The sequence below is a fragment of the Podarcis tiliguerta genome, assembly GCF_965153285.1.
Source record: "Podarcis tiliguerta genome assembly, chromosome: 10".
NCBI lineage: Eukaryota > Metazoa > Chordata > Lepidosauria > Squamata > Lacertidae > Podarcis > Podarcis tiliguerta.
Window position 1 is genome coordinate 49,456,304 of NC_139543.1, and position 17,612 is coordinate 49,473,915.

The 17,612-nt window shown below is 42.3% G+C and overlaps 1 protein-coding gene across 2 annotated transcripts; it reads right to left on the reverse strand.

Annotated features, from left to right (window-relative positions):
* Window positions 1-636: 636 nt before the first annotated feature.
* On the reverse strand, window positions 637-13,233 carry TMEM263 (transmembrane protein 263). 2 transcript variants are annotated; one of them, XM_083400239.1, is made up of 5 exons: window positions 12,736-13,233; window positions 10,468-10,516; window positions 8,661-8,755; window positions 5,276-5,345; window positions 637-2,662 (listed from the first exon to the last, which is right to left on the reverse strand). In XM_083400239.1, the coding sequence occupies exons 4-5, from the start codon at window positions 5,337-5,339 to the stop codon at window positions 2,376-2,378; spliced, it is 351 nt and encodes a 116-aa protein (XP_083256365.1). In that variant the 5' UTR covers window positions 5,340-5,345; window positions 8,661-8,755; window positions 10,468-10,516; window positions 12,736-13,233; the 3' UTR covers window positions 637-2,375. The 2 variants fall into 2 exon arrangements, with proteins under 2 accessions (XP_083256365.1, XP_083256364.1); XM_083400238.1 differs by having other exon boundaries at window positions 8,661-8,740; window positions 12,736-13,232.
* Between the last annotated feature and the right edge of the window lie 4,379 nt (window positions 13,234-17,612).

Consider the following 17,612-nt stretch of genomic DNA (forward strand, 5'->3'; position numbering starts at 1 on the left):
TAATATCCACATACAAACCAATTAAAAGTCAAACATCTGGAAGACACCCAGAATTTTTTTTACAAAGATCCTTAACAAAAAGGAACTGGATGTTTCTGCTTTAATAAATGCTTTTAGGAGTCTTTGTTAGAGAGTGGTTGAACAGCATGGAGCAGTAAACTGAAATTTTTCAATATCTGCAATCATGCTAGTCAAGGTATCCCAGATGAAGATCTCCTTTTAAGCTCTCCTATAGCCATGGCCTTCTTACAGTCTTTTGCTGTCTTAATTCAGCTCCCCGAAAAACACTTATTCAGAGAGTAGCGGTGATAAAATCATTATGTTGGGATGGTTTGGTGTATCACATTCTGGGTTTGAAGAATTCTGTTCTCTCACTCTTTACAAAAGTTTGATGTATAGAAATATTTTAAGTAAAATATTATGAAGCTGGCTTGCCATTGTTCCAGCATTGTCTTCTCTGACTGGCAACAGCTCCCCCCATGGTCTTGAGTACAGATGTTTCCCAGCCTTGCTACATAATATATTTTTTTAACGAGAGAAATCAGGGTTAAACCTGCAGGCAGAGCATGAGTTCTACCACTTAAGCTACTGTCCTTTCCCTTGGCAGCTGAAATACAGATGGCAACAGCCGGATCATTTATATCAGACTGTTTAATGCACAAAATTCTAGAAACTAGAATAAGTGATTTTTGACAAACAATGGCTTTTGGCTGTCAGCAAAACAAAACAAAAATGTAAAACATGAATCCACTGTTTAGAATTAGAATCAGTGAAGCTCAGGTGCTTAGCTTTTTCTTGATTTTAACACATACATTTTAGGAAATGCAGCATACAGAATATTCATGTGTACTTCAGCCATCTTTATACTACCAAAAACAATACAAAGTCAACAAGAACATGCTGAAGAGTTTCCAAATGAAATTTGCAAGGCATGAACCCCATTAACCCGCATTACAGTCCACTAATTTGAGGGCTACTTTGGAGTTAATGGATTATGAATTAGGAGCAAGAGAGCAAATGATAAATCTACATGTTGCTCAGGAAACCTTGAAAATGTATGTGTTAAATTAATTTCTATGCAAGTCACCTAGTTATTTTTAATCACTTGGATTTTATCATTGCCAGTCCTCGGTACTATTTTGTCGTCGTCCAGCCCCCCCCCCCCCCCAATTTTCAGCAAAACTACCTACGGAGCTGCCAATTCTAGGAAGGTCTATGTTTTCATAGTGAAAATGGTATTGTCTAAGCCATCAGCCTGCACAGACTCTACTCATTTTCATCTGCAACACTGAAACAAATGATGCATAGCAGCAGCTGTTGTTGAATTCATGGCAGTGTTCAAGAAGCGGGTTTTAGAATCATTTGTATTGTTGGACTAGAAGCCACAAAAAGTGTTTTTATTCTAAGCTAGAAGTTATCCAGTAATGTATGGACTGTAAACTTGGACATACACTTCAGTTTAAACAAACTAACAGCACAAAGGAGTTTTCATTTTGAGGTGGGGGTTTGGAAACCAGCAAGTTACACCTGAGATTTAGCAGTCATCTCTTCAGTCAGTATGAACAGTGTTAAAAAAGTAAAGCTTCTTTCACAGACTGCATTGAAATGAGGGAAATTACAAAATCCTTCCAGTCACTAAGAAAAAATAGATTGTTTTTCACCGTAAGGCATGAATGATTAGATTGGTATACCACACAACTACATATATAAAGAGGCGCACGCACACACATGCACACACAGAGTGAATGCAGTGACCATTCAGAGTTTATAGTGTGTATAAAAATAGTTTCAAAAAGCAAAGATATATGAAGACCCTTTAAGCAGTTCAATGATTCTTTATAAAAAAAATACAGACGCCATAGGCTTGCAGCTAGAACATCAATATATTTATGGTACTGTAGAAGTTACCAACTGAGGACATGATCTAGCCAATATTTAAAGCACTTTAATGTTCAACTGATACTAAAGGGGCAGGTAAGCACAGGCTTTAGCCCCTCCCACTGGACCAACAGGACTTCAAAGTGCTTCACCTTTTGCTAGGTCATTCCCTCCATTTTTATTTTCACATTTTTAGTTCAAGACTGCAAAAAAGATCTACAGTGAATTAATATTCATATGTGAGCTACCCTTTCAGATCCATGTACTTGATTCCATGTTCATCAAGTGTAACATTTCACAGATGAGTGCTTGAAGAAATCTATCGTTTTAAATGAAATTCCAGACACTGGGGTATCACACGGCTCTTGTCCCTTTCAGGTGAAAGTCATTCACACAGCTCTTTATAGGAGTCTTAAGACCTGTGGCTTTGTAGCAGTCCATTTCTGCAGATTCCACAACCACAGAAGCAACTTCCTTGGCCTCCGTTTCTCTCTCTTTTAGTCAGACTTATCCTTCTTCTTCCCTGTTAAAGGCACTTTGCTTGTGATAGCAGATCCTACAGCTGTAACACCTCCTGTCACAGCAGAAACACTTCCTTTTACCAATCCTACTCCCATGGAAGGCACGGCTGTTACTGCTGTTTTGGTCATTTCTAGGCTTTTCCCTCCTATCCATGCTACACCACCAATTGTGGCACCAACAGCCCCCTTTGTGATGCTGAAGAGGCCACCAGTCACACGAGAAAGCATGCCGGGCTGCTGCTGTGGATGATCTTTTAATGAATCTGAGAAGGAGAGAGATAGTAACATGTTCAAATCATATTTTAATGTTTTTAAGACAAACAATTGCAGATCCTTCTAACATGACACATACCACATGGACTATAAGCATTCTATGGGATGGCTGTTAGAAGAAGCCATTCCAAGTTTTTTTTTAAAGGATAACATTTTCAAAAAAGATATTAAAATATTTTGCGTAATTGTTAAACTTACACCACTTTTTCCTTTATCAAGCTGTTGTCTCTTTAGTTCAGTCTTGTAAATAAACTGGAGCAGTGCTTATTGGGGGGGGGGGGAATAACACAAATTTCCAGAGTCTCAGAACCTTTCAGAAACACACGGAAGATTCTGTCTAACCCAAATCTAGTTTTACAAATGACCTCCTTGATTTCCTCTCTAAGAATCCTGCAAACTTTGGTTATGATTTGCTTGCATATTGTATATGCTCTGGGATGAACTAGGGTTTAACCATTTTCATAATTCTCTTTGGAAAAGAAAGGTTTTAACCTGCCTTTCAAAATATAGTAAGGAAGGAACATTCCCTCAGATAATCAGGAGCCAGGATGTTTCCTTATTTTTAATGCCTCAATGTCATTTCCAGGCTTCTTCCAGATGTGCATGCCAGTTCCCCACTGGGAAGTAGCTCATATACCCAACCCTTAAAACAGGGATGGCCAAACTTGGCCCTCCAGCTGTTTTGGGACTACAACTCCCATCATCCCTAGCTAACAGGACCAGTGGTCAGGGATGATGGGAATTGTAGTCCCCAAACAGCTGGAGGGCCACATTTGACCATGCCTGCCTTAAAAGATCTGCTGTGTGTATGGTTAATGTTGGATACACCTCCTAAGTGCCAAACTCTGCATGCCATGTTAGAAAAGAATAGGCTAGAATCCTGTACACACTTACTTGGGAATAAATTCCACTGAACTCAATGGGACTTGCTTCTGAATAGCTCTGAATTAACACCATTTTTTTCTTGTTTTACCAGACAAACAGGTTCAGAGCAGTAGAATAATCAGGTGCTTCCAGACATAACATTTTGTAGTTTACTGGCTCTCCAGAGCACCCACACGTCTCACTTCTACTGTCAACTCCCATGCTGATGGCTGCTTGTCCATGTAGTACAGAGAACACAGCTACCATCATGCCAACACAATGACTGTAAGCTCTAAAATAATCACTAAGAAATGAGACATACTTCTTTCCACACCCTTGTTATATGATAATGATGATGAAGATGATGATGGTGATGATAGGCATTACTCAACTGTTGCTACTGAGAGTGACTAAAGTCAAAGTATGTTCAAAAACTGCACAGTCCAGTATTAACAACCACTTAAACCTGATTGTGTATCTAAGTACTGCAGAGGAGGCAGGAGAAAGCCTAACAGTGGTTGACAGATCAGTGAGGTGGTCACTCATTTCAGAAGCCTGTGAATTTCAGTTTTTATAAGATTAGCTCTCTATGTGAAAAGTGTCGTAAGTTATCTGAATTTCTGAACCACATGCTATGAAGCACACAAGTCCATGAAATAAAATGGAATTGACCACTGTGAAACTCATGCCTATTGGATAAGACAAACTATGCAAGAAATAAGTTCCTAAATTTCATTTAAACCAATAAGCTGGTAATAGCAAGACACACGCAGCCTAAAATAGAAATTCAGGAACATAAGCGAAACCAATAGGCCAAGGTATGCAAGAAATAAAACAGGATTTATTGGCATATAAGCATGTACAGCTTCTGTGCTGTCCTATACGCTAACAGCAACTCATTCTCTGAATGTGGATCCTTATGCAGCCAAAACAACACCATCCATACATAGCAGGGAGGAATCAGCAGTGTTTTGGGAAACAAAGGTTTGCAGAATTTACCAAAAAGCATATGCCGGGGAAGATAAGATGCTAAGAGTTGGACCTGGTTGTTAAAAACCCAATGCCTCCTCAGCTGTGAAGCACACTGTGGAGGCATGGGCAAACACAATTTTAAACTAATCAAAAAAAAATTGGGGGGTGATTTTCTATGCAGAGTCAGCTATAGTCTTGAAACTGAAATACAGTGGTACCTCGGGTTACATACACTTCAGGTTACATACGCTTCAGATTACAGACTCCGCTAACCCAGAAATAGTACCTCGGGTTAAGAACTTTGCTTCAGGATGAGAACAGAAATCGTGCTCCGGTGGCACGGCAGCAGCAGGAGGCCCCATTAGCTAAAGTGGTGCTTCAGGTTAAGAACAGTTTCAGGTTAAGTACGGACCTCCGGAACGAATTAAGTACTTAACCCGAGGTACCACTGTAAGTTCATAAGAGGGAAACTTATTCACAATTTAGTAAATAACTGATTAATAATGAATAGATGGACTACATTTCAGCCCCCACATTGCATCGCTCGGCTCCTCAGCACTAAGAGCAATCATTTTCTAAAGTAGGCTTGATGAAATCCTTCAAGCACTGTAACGTACGAATATTTCTTCTTCCTTTTTACAAATTTACTCAGAAGTAAGTCTCACTGGATTCAATGGCACTTACACCCAGGAACACAGGGACAAACAGGTTTGTAGCCGAAACCTTAAAGCTGACAGAACCATGGTAAACTTGTTATTGAAATTTACCTTCTGGTGGCTCCTCATTAAGATATGCAGGAACATCTTGTTCATTTCTGTCTGTTTGGTTCATTATTGCCTGTGGGAGAAAAACAACAACCGAGTTCTCATTTGCAATATAGGCACAAGTCAAACTTTCACTCATCTCCCTTTAAAATAAGAAAGATCATGTACAGCCTAATCCTAATACTTGCTACAACAGCCAGTTGGGTTGTACCAACTGCCATGCCAATCCAATATAATGACATCATATGAGTGCTACAATGCGATGTTCCAAGAGCCAGCAATGGCAGTTTTCACAATGTGCTAAGTTAAGCACAAACCTGCCAATCCAGCTTGCATTGGTTTAAAAAACAAACAAAAACATCACTGAATGGAATAAAGAATAATACATGATATACTGAATCAGTATAAAAAAAAAGCTACCACGGGCAGCCATTCAAAGAGCACAAAACTGCAAGAATAGCTCCATACTTGAGGAAGAGGCAACTTTGTCTCACTTTCTAACAACAGTACTTTACTGTCAAGAATGATACTGCACAAATTATACTTCACAAAATGAAGAGTCAGCCTTCCTTACTACAGATTTAGGCAATACAGTGGTACCTCAGGTTACAGATGCTTCAGGTTACAGACCCCACTAACCCAGAAATAGTACCTCGGGTTAAGAACTTTGCTTCAGGATGAGAACAGAAATCCCACGGCGGCAGCAGCGGGAGGCCCCATTAGCTAAAGTGGTGCCTCAGGTTAAGAACAGTTTCAGGTTAAGAACGGACCTCCAGAACGAATTAATATCTTAACCCGAGGTACCACTGTATTCATTCAGACAAGTCTATCTCAAACCCAGATACTGGCACCCTATTCAAGATCTCCTGTTCAGCAAGCTGGTTTTTTTAGTTCACGGAGAAAGGTTCTACCATACATGATCCCATCAGTTGCTTCAGGCATCTTGTAATGATAAAACTTTTTTGCTTAGTCTTTCCCTGACCAATAATATTGTGTCTTAACTAGAGTTTTGCATTTATGATACTATTTTACTGGGGGTTTTTTGTGTATTTTTGTTCACTTGGCGATTAAAAATTTTAAACGGTTTGGAAATGCTTTTAAATAAATAAATAAATGTTTCCCTACGACTTAACAAAAATGATGTAAGAATTATGCTGAGAACAGGTTTCTCCTCAGCAAGAAAATGCAGTGGGTAGCCACATTGGCAGGGATCCTCAAATATGGTTATCGGGGCAACAATCAATTTGGTTGGAACGGTAAAGAATTGAAAACATCTGGTAAACTCCGCCCTAGAAATGGCAAGCTTTCAAAACAAAACAAAAAACACCCCAGAACAAAACACATTGGCAGCCACTGGAGGCAAAGTGCATGTTTTCCAAATAGGTAATAGGCTGCCCTGTGCTTGAACATATCTTCAGGGTCATGGGTTTGAGGGAAAGGGTTTCCTATACACACAGCTCCTGCTACTCTTCCCCTGTAAAGTCCACTCAGAAGGCAGTGGGTACAAAAGGGACACAGGAGACAGTCTTGCTGGCAACCAAACACAATGAATGTTACCAAGCCCAGCAAAAGTTAAGGACTCCTGGACGCTAGCAGAACCTCACAGTTCTTAATTCCAACCATTTATATAGTTTTTCAATAAACAGGGAAGAGTTGAGGTTGCATGGATATTGAACAATTAGAAAATGCAAAAACAAAAGAAGTTTATTTAGTGGCATGCCATTGTAGTAGATTACATTGCAACCCTTTAAAAAATGCTGAACTAATGAATGAACTGACTTTTGGACTTTGATGCGCTTTTAATATTAAAATCACCAGGACAAGCTCATCCTCAAGTGCAAATATTTATCAACTGCTGATGAAATGAGATCCTGTGAATATATAACATTCCTGCTCAGATGTCTGCGCCAGATGCAGATTTGTTACTGGACCAAGTTCAAGGTGTTAACAGCTTAGTAGAAGTTTACTCAAAGGATGACCTTACCCCATACATGCCCATTCAACCACTCTGATCGGTGGAATAATATACATTCTGCACTTGTAAGGAAAAAATATTTTGGCATGGCAACTCCCATACTCTGAAATTTCCTTCCCACTGACATTAGGCAGATGCTGTATTCCTTTCAGAACCTGCTAAAAACCTTTTTGTTAGTTGAGCCTACCCAGACATGTATCTGTAATTTTAACTTATAATGTATATTTTTAACTGAGGGTTTTAGTCATATTTTGATTTGTTAACTTTGGTTTTTATTGACAATTTTAACAAATAAATATTATTAGAGGTTTTATTTACAATTACCGGTAAGTGGTATATAAATTTTGTTGACTTAAATTAATTAAAAGGGACACATTTTAAGTTATCTAGTTTTTAAATGGCTACTTGTTATTTTAATGTGAAACATACAGTTAAATGTGTGAGAGAGAGATCAGAACTATACCATGGTGCTAAATATATCTGCTAAGACAAGTTCTGCGGAAGTCAGTAGGTCTTAATTCCAATTAAGTAAGTTTAAAATAAAGGTGTCAGACGCCTCCCCCTCATACCATACAAGGTTACCAGTCGGAAGCATTTAAAAGGAAGGCAGCCAAGTAATACCATCTAACAGAGTTAGTTCAATAATGCCATGCAGGACATGTTGCCTTATTAATTTCCCAGTCCTTAATTAGGGTCAATGAGATCAGATACAGTTTTGCCAAGCGATGTGGTATTAACACTACTGTATTGGCCACATTCCAGCCACATATCTCTTACAGTTTTAATTGGATAAAGCATTAATCTCTATTTCCTGTCTTTAGAATACAGTACAGTGGTACCTCGGGTTAAGTACTTAATTCGTTCTGGAGGTCCGTTCTTAACCTGAAACTTCTTAACCTGAAGCACCACTTTAGCTAATGGGGCCTCCCGCTGCCGCCGCGCCGCCAAAGCACGATTTCTGTTCTCATCCTGAAGCAAAGTTCTTAACCCGAGGTACTATTTCTGGGTTAGCGGAGTCTGTAATCTGAAGGATATGTAACCTGAAGCATATGTAAACCCGAGGTACCACTGTAGTATTAAAAAGCTTCTTTGAAAGCTGCTATTTTGGAAGTAGCACACATTTTAGAAGTGTACATATTCAGTGCTGAATAACAGGGTTTATTATTCTCAACGTATCTGTAATTCACTTCCCAAAATCAATGACGAATTTTTATCATTTAAGCAGAACTGAACATTCCGTTTTAGGCTTTTAGAAGAAATGCAGGACAAATATAATTAAATTACCAAAATTAAGCAGCTAACACGTAGATAAGTGTCAAGTACACTACGTTTGTTTAAGAAGCATTATGCAGCACTAGAATTAAACAAGTAGTATTAAATATAAATATTTTACACCACATATAATGTACATACCTATTTAACGCCTTGCTGTGTAGCTTCAAGATGACCAGCACAGGTTCTCTCCTTGTTTCCCCTTATTATTAAACAGCAGTCTACGATTATAAACACTGGTCAAATCAACAGAAACAAAAACAGCACGTATCCAGTGAGATTAACAATGTAAGAAATTTCCAGAAGTAAAAGAAGGGTTGGTGTGTCCTTATAAAAAAAATGTCCAAGACATTCTGAAGTGCTTTTTCAAGTGAGGCAACACTTCACTGGCTAATCTTTAAATCGTATATGTTTGACAAACAGGTATCCACATCTTTGAGAACCACCCAAAGGAGGAAGACAAGAATTTTAATGGATGATACACATAAATATGTGTGCCCTTGTTGTTATTGTGCAACTTCAGATTTCAACTGAAATGACAGGTGCTAAATTGGAAAAAAACACACACACAGTTTTTTTTGTAGATTCATACTTATTCTGGAGGTGCCAAATGAACCATATACTAAAAGAGTCAAGGCTCCTGCAATCATCCAAGTTTCTATCAGTGTATAGGCACACGGTGGAAGGTTGCACCAAAAGCTTAAAATATAAACATTTTGGAGCTGCTGCACATGTGTCCTTCATGGCCCTTCCTGTGTGGAAAGCTGCATGTTGCCTATCTACACATCACCATATGCAACAAATGTGCATAAGCCCATTTTGTCAGGGAACTCTGCCATCTACTGGGATTTTCACCATAAGTAGATGTGTGTCCATCCATCATGTTTGATAGTATAAAAGCAGATTTAATGGCATTTCTGACATGAAGTGGTATCCCATACAAAATCTGTCTCTCAGTTATTTTACTGAAAACGATTTCCACAATATCGATATAGTAAAAATGCGTAAATAGGTCCTCCGTTTGTATAGTGTATAGGCTAAGAGCCCAAGCTGTGAGCCAGAGAGTTCCTGGTTCAAATCTTGCCTCTGCCATGACAAAAGGTCTGGGGTGGGGAATCTGCAGCCGTCCAGATGTTAGAATCCACTCTCCCGTGAGCCCTGCCAGTGTAGCCAATGATGGGAGTTGGGAGTTGTAGTCCAGCAACATCTGGAGAGCCTCATCCCTACACCAGATGCAACTGAGGCAAGCCACCCTCAGTTCCTTCCCCCATCCACAGTATATGGTTTATACAACAACCATGTAAAACAAGTGAGCAAACTGGCCAAATTATTGTTTTATGAGCGATTTTTCAGTATCTTAAATGTTTGCAGTAGGGTACTTTTCTTCATATTTACAGGTAAGGTGAACACAACAACATGCATAACAAACTATTTTGACCGGGTTAATTAGCAGAGTATTCCGAAATAAATTAAGAAATCAGGATTGATGTATTATCACTACACTGCAAACTGCCTCCCTGCAAATATTCAGCTAAATACAAGACCATATTCTACACGAAAATGCATAACATTAATTCTATGTCAAAGTTTGGAATGGACTTGCACCTTTATGAACATTCCCTGCCTTTGCCTTCCTCCCTGGATTTCCCACACAGCTTTACTCTTCTGCCTTTGCAGTTTCCTATCCTGATGGGATATTATCCAACAGCTGAGAGAAGTGCACATTTGCAACCTTGCAGCAGGCCATGTTTTGGGGGCTGGTGGTGGCAAATGCAGAAGCGAGGTCAGAATCACCCCTGTCTCCAATGCTTTTCTGCAAAGTTAGGTGGCATCTGTCATTGGCAAATACTCTCTTAATCCCCTCTGCCCCCATTTAGGTTTCTCAGTGTCTACTTACGGTAGACCTACAATTACTTAAATCTAAATATATATAAAAACCAAGACTTACCAACTGTTTCTGTATTCAAAAGTCCTACTGTGGTTTCCTATATGAAAACCTAGGAAAGTAACATGCTTATTAACATTTATATACTGTACAATAGACTTCTCAGAATGTCAATTAAATCTCAGCTGCAACACACAATGGCCTGAAGAAATGCAAGTTATTTATGTGGTTTTTAAAGAACTATAATTAATGCAAAGCTTTGAACATCTAAGAAAGGCGACTCAGGATGCCTCAGAGCAAGTTTTCCATTTAGCCATAATTTAAAATGTACTGTTTTAATAAACGAGTTCCTACACTCTATCTCTGTGGGCATCTATCAAGCTGCTTAACTATGAGGAAGCACAGGCAGTTCAGTTAGTAGTACTCAGCCTCCCCACATGCCTGGAAAATCAAGAGAAAAGGGAGGTTGTATAACCATTGAAGTGTATGATGTACTTTAGTGTCCCAGAAAAGAAGGAATGGAAGAAAAGCAAATGGGGGGGGGGGGAGAGAGAACTGTGGTTTTCCCGTCACTTCCGTTGTCACAAAAAGTTGAATAAGTGGGATTGTTAGGCAAGAAAGTCAAATCAACTATAATTGTGCAACCTGAATGTTATGTGACTGAATCGCACCTGAAAATAGCAACCATCTAGAAGAATGTGGTTTAGCAATTATTGCTAACTGGAGAATCTGCTGGCCAAATCACCACCACCTCAATTCTCCACTGAATTCTACCCAAACAAATTACGTGTATTATTAAAAATTTCCATAGTTCTACTCACTTCCCCCCAAAGAAACACTTTGGCTAATAGTTACTCAGACTTTATAATAAAGCACTGTGTGGGGTGTTGAGCAACAGAATGTACTTCCAGCCGCTCTATATCTGACACCCTTCTGGAGAATAAAGCTTGTCTATTCTGGGTTTAGAACAGCAAAAGCTGAAGTAAGCATCTCCTAGTGGTGCAGACATATAATTGCTAGCACACTTGCAAACTAAGCAGGGTCCAGTATGGTTTCAAACTGGATGAAGGATTGTGTGTTGAGATTCTTGCATTGCAGGGGTTGGGTTAGCTGACCCTCAGGGTGCAATCCGACTCTACAATTCTATGATTCTAAGGGCGTTATCTAGATAGTGAGATAATCATAGAGTAAGATGTGGTATTGTAGGCTATCTAGTCCAAATACCTGCTTCATGCAGGAAATCCACCATCAGAGAATCCTTAGCAAATGGCTGTCTAGAGGGCTTGAATAGTTCCAAAGAAAGGGAGTCCATCATGTTTCTGAGTAATTTGTTTCATTGTGAAACCACTCTTAACACCATTAAGTTTCCTCTAATTTTCCACCAAAATCTGCCTTCCAGTAACTTAAGCCAATTAGAGCTTGTGCTACGCTGTCCCTGAAGGCAGGTCAAATCTTTGTTTTCCAGTCTATGGGACAGCCCTTCAGATATTTGAAGATCATGTCCCCTCTCAATCTTCTCTAGGTCTGGGACTTGCACAAACGGAGCCTTGCATGAATGGTCAGACAGTTTAATAAGCCTGGCCAGGCATCTAGCACTAAAGGTTTATGGAGCAGAAACTTTCAGGAATAGCATTAGGTACATCAAGTCAAAGGAGTCTTGGGAGAGAAAGAAGCAGAAAAACAAGCTGAGAACAGGCCTGTAAATGGCAGATTGGGAGCATTACTACTTTCTGCTGCAGAAAGCTTTAAATGGGAACCCTGAAGACACAAGGAAAAAATCACGGATCTATATCACAGCAGTGACGTGGCAGGAGAGAGAGATGTAACCTGGAACCATGCAGCTGTTGACGTGCTGCTGCCTGGATTCTTTTGCCCGCCCTCTAAAGGGCTCTTCCACGTTGAACACGGTGCTCCTTTCTAATAGAGAAGGTGCTCAAAGTCTCCTGCCAGAACAGCAGCGGCAGGAAACCCCCGCCTTCTCTCCCCCTGCCACAACCAACGCACCACCACCCCCTCCTCCATTTACAGATTCTCATGCCATCTGCACTCAGCAGCAAATTCTACTGTGAATTAATGCCTTTCCTCAAATCCCCCTCCCCCCCCCGCGCTCCATTCAAGCTGTAAACAGAACTGCACAAACAGGCTCTCTAGGGAAGGCTGGTGGACATCATATATGGCAATAAGCAAAGACAAGCTTGGGAGCTTCTGATACTTGCACAGATTCCCCTCTCACACAAAACGCATCACAAGTTCTCCTGCTCCACGACGACCTACATCTGGCCATTTTAGGAGGTCAGCTTTTAAGGCTGCTGCTATTCCCTGCACGCTTACCTGGGGAGTCAGCTCCACTGAACACAGCGGGACTTAATTCGGAGAAAACACGGTTTTGGAGGGTGGGGGGCTGCCCTGCAAACCGTTTATCCAGAGCAGGAAAGAAGAGCAACCGTTCCAAGGCAAAAACTCAACTGCATTTGTTTATTTTGGAACGAAACGGACATTCTTTTATTTTCCAGACTGCCCCCCGCGCGGCCCCCGCCCCACCGTTTTCCTCGCGTACCCCGAAAAACTGTAGTTTGGGGAGCAGAGGAAAAGAGGCGGCGTCTGTGGGCGTCCTTATTCAAAGCTGGTTCCCTCTGGCCATTTGTCTACACCCTGCCATTCAGTTACGAGCTCCCCTTCCTAAGCCACCCTCGGGGGGTGTCATCCAGTGCCCCCCATTTCCCTCCTGCCTTGTCCCCCGCTTCCCCAGAGTCCACGGGTGGAGGGCGACAGGAGACCCCTTAAGGGTAGGGCGAGGTGGAGGGGGGTCGCGCCCCTCTTTTCTCCCATAGAGGAGGGGGGGAGATGCTTTTGCCCAGCCCTCCTCGCCTCCCTCTTTCCGTGGCTGACTAGGCCGCGTCTCGGGCTCACCTCCGCCGCTCGCGGCTCCGCCAGGCCGAGGGATCTTCCGCTCGCCCCTCTCCTCTCCGGCGGCGGCGGCGGCAACAGCAGCTTCTTCCCCCACCGCGGAGCGAACTCGGGCTCCCCTCGCGTTGCTGTGGAAGCTGCTCCTTCGGCGCCTGCCGACGTGGCGACCTACGCACCTCGCCCTGTCTCCGCCCGGAGAACCCGCCCCGGGCCGGCCCCCAGCGCCCCCCGCCGCTCGGAGGGGCGCGCAGGCGCTTCAGCCTAGGCCCAGGCCCGTCCACACGGGCGCTTCGCTCCCCCACCGGCGCCTCCTCGGCGACCGCTGATGCTGAGGAACCAAATATGAGGAGGGATGAAAGGGACAGCAGCCATATATAGATATAGATATGCCGTATACGTTTTATGTTCACACACACCTTTCCCCCATCTCCCAATTTTCCCGTCACTAAGGACGGGTTTATGTGTCCAAAAGTCAGCATTTGCCTCGCTAATTATTACATTTCTTTCCTCAAGATGGCGACCCTGTGCCTTTGCAAGAGAGGCAAAGCCTTTTCTGCCAGAAGGGGCTACCACAGGGAAAGCAACACCTGTCACTGAAAAAAGCAAAACAAGAGAAAGAGGTGGCATTGCTGCTAGCCGCTCACATGCATGGGGTTCTTGCCAGCAGTTGTCAGCTGGGTTTGGAAATAAGGAGACTATGCCCTAGGCATAGTCAGAGATCAGATCCCAAAAGGTTGGCTCGACCCAATGGCTTCTGTGCAGGTACAACCTATCTGAGTCATGAGCGCAGGAATTCCAGTGGCCATGCCAAAATCCACAACAATATGTGCACAAAGTCCCAATAAGGGAAGCGGAGTTGGCAGCCTGTCCCAGGCTTCTAATGGCTAATTATTGTGGTGCCTTGTTTGTGCTCAGCAGCCGCTGATTTCTTTCTCCCAGGATGCATGAGCAATTACTCATTTCAGGGTCTGATGAAATGGCAATTGTATATTTTGCATCATGTACACGGCAGCGTAGACAGGTGTACACTTTGCCATATTCAGATACCACAAAAGAAAAATGTTGCTGGCCCTGGAGAAAAAAAAATCCATAATCTTTAAGCTATAATTTTCATTCACAAGCCTCTCTAGAAAGCCAGAGACATGTCAATTGATAATGTGTCCTCAGATATCAGAATAACATATATGAGCTAGGTAACAGGGGAAAGCTATGTTTGAAGGTTGTCCAGTTACATGGTTGCAGGGGACCATAGCTCAGCGGCACACTTTGCATACAGAAGGTCCCGAGTTCAATTCCTGACATCTGTTAAAAGGATAAGAGGGCAGGTGATGGGAAAGCCTGTTCTCTGCCAGTGATCCTGAAAAGCCACTGCTAGTCAGAGTAGGTGTATGGGGTGTTAGTATCTCTGGTGTGGGACATGTCATGCTCCTTCTGGGGTAGCTTGTCCACCTGGGGTTCCTAGAAGTTGTCAGCATGTAACAGCAGCCACACCTTGGGAACAGCTTTTACTGGCAGGCTAAACTGGGTGAGGTTAGCCGATGGCATGGGCATGGGCAGGGGGGCAGCTGCCACCCTAGATCAAGTAAAACAATAGAAATACTTAACTAACTGACCAATCACATCGGTCCTGCCCCCCAACAAAAATGCTGGCTATGCCCATGGTCGATGGGTCTCAAACCCTCAGTGAGTTAGGGATTTCCCCTGCATGCGAAGATAGGCTCTGGTAGATTGAGTGGACATGACCAAATATTGTCAAGAAGGTGGTTTCTGCATGTGCTGTAGCATAAAGTAAGGGGCAAATGAGACTTGTCAACCTGAGAAGGTAGCCCATCTAGGAGAATGCAAACTGTGATCCTAAACCCCTGCTGTCTTGTGGGATATCTTTGGGAGAAGAAAAGGCTAAGGGAGTAAACCCTACATAAATCTGGAGGGCATTCCTAAGATGGCTCGATGGTAGAAGAGTTTGGATTTGATATCCCGCCTTTCACTCCCCTTCAGGAGTCTCAAAGCGGCTAACAATCTCCTTTCCCTTCCTCCCCCACAACAAACACTCTGTGAGGTGAGTGGGGCTGAGAGACTTCAAAGAAGTGTGACTGGCCCAAGGTCACCCAGCAGCTGCATGTGGAGGAGCGGAGACGCGAACCCGGTTCACAAGATTACGAGTCCACCGCTTTTAACCACTACACCACACTGGCTCTCACCACAAGATGGTGTCTTGTACACATCCTTCTGGCAATTCCTGCAGCCAAGCTGGTGCCAAACATAATTGCTCAGCTTTCCTTGTTGTCTGGGCAGCCCAGGACCTCCATACACACTATTGAGGCTTGTGCCCTGGGGAGGTCACTTTGGTTCTGCTAATAGTTAAAGTGGTTTGACTTCACTCCTGGAAGTGAGACAGGTGGATGCCAACAACAACAACAACACTCCATTAAAGTGAAAGTGCATGACAGATATATTTTTGTTGTGACACCCAGATTTTAGTACTTTTCCTTGAGAAGCTCATATGGCCCCTTGTTTGGCATTTTGACGCATAATTAAACATATTTTTCCTTTGGGCCTTTGGTCTGAGTAACTGAACACTTCAGACCCTGTCTCTTAATAGTCATAACTTTTTATGCTGTTCCCTTTTTTATTTCATTATTTCTTGTTTGACTCAGTGCATTGTTTTTATCATAATCCATTTGTTTCTTTCCAAATTGCTGCTAGTCACTTTTGCCTAAAAAAAACTTGATGCAGCAGAAAAAAAGATTGTATCCCGCACTTCCGTTTGAACTCCCCTCGCCCCCTACAGCCGGCTGTGCACCTTCAAAATCTGCCTCAGAGGGCTGGAGGAACATCTAGTGCTGATTTTAGGAATGCTTGGGGACGGGGAGGAAGTGGAAGTCCCATTACACAAATGGAACTTTGCTCCTTTAGTGTTTGTTTATATTATTTAAGGCACTTATATACTGCTTCATCATAAGTATTTCTAAGCAGTGTATATAAAGTGGTTTACAGTGTTGGACACAGCCCAAAGTAAGGAACAAAACAAAAACAGCCCTAAAGATTGGCAGATTACTTTAAAAAAAAATCTGAGCAGGAAAAAAATAGTACTGTAAAAGTACAAAAATGCAGCAAAACAGCATACATTACTCTGAGTGAAAAGCAGTAAATCTCTCTTAGGCAATAGCTGGTGAAGCATACAGTGGGGGGGGAGGTAAACAATGGAGGCCTTGCCTTCATTCATGGCCTGCTTGTGGACTTCATGGAGGCGTCTGGTGGGCCACTGTGGGAAAGAGGATTCTGAACGCATCATCATAGAGTTTTATTCATATGTGCATTTAATAGATCCATCTTCAGTTAACTAAAAGCCAAATCTTGGCTAACAGATTTTTCAGTGCCAAATTTTAGATGGGTTCTCGGCGAGTTGCTGCTCTCAGTGCAGCAAGTTTAGATGCTAGCAGAATCAACACATCTATTCTAGTAAAATTAAAGGATACAGTGATTCTATTTTTGGTCCCTTGAATGACAGGCCGGAACCACAATCCCCTCTCTGTACTGCAAAAATTATAAGTATGCAATGGATTTTATTTTAGAAGGGCAAGATGATCCCAACCTCAAATTGTCCCATTCGAAAGGCAAGCACATAGAAATCAAAACTGTTTACTTACCAGATGCAAGATATTTCAGACAGACTTCTTCTTCTTCTCTGGTGATCACTTGTAGCCGAGTAAGATTGTCTTCCATGAACACAGTTTAACAGTGAGTCCGTAAGTGACTGTGGAGGCCAATTCTGGATCTACACGCCCTTCCATAGTGGGGACATAAGTTTCTGGGCGGGAATTGATCACGGTGAGGGTTTGCCAAGCGTGCCTTCCTCTTAGCACGTTTCTCTGTGTCATCCTGAGTTCGAGCATCTTCAAAGCCCATGACACTTTTCAGATTCCTTCAGATTGAAGCATCACACTCCCAAACGTATCTCTGCACTTTAGCAACTATTGGTTCTGACAACCAGAACAGTTGCTCTGCTCTGAAGACCCTCTTCCGAGCCTCATAGCTAGCCTCATAGAAGACAGCGTATGTCTCATTATGCCCTGCTATCCCAGCAAGGAGAGCATTGCCAATGCCTAGGCACCCGTCCACATGCCTCATTTTTTGCTCAACAGTCAGCCAGGGGGAAATAAGTGAATTGGTGCCTTGGCCTGGACTATTTTATTTTCTTGTTCTTTCTGGCTCATCTGCGTTTTCTTCCAATTGACAAGAACCTTGAGTTATCAGAACACTACAAAAACTATACAACACCTGTTTGAAGAATGAAAAGT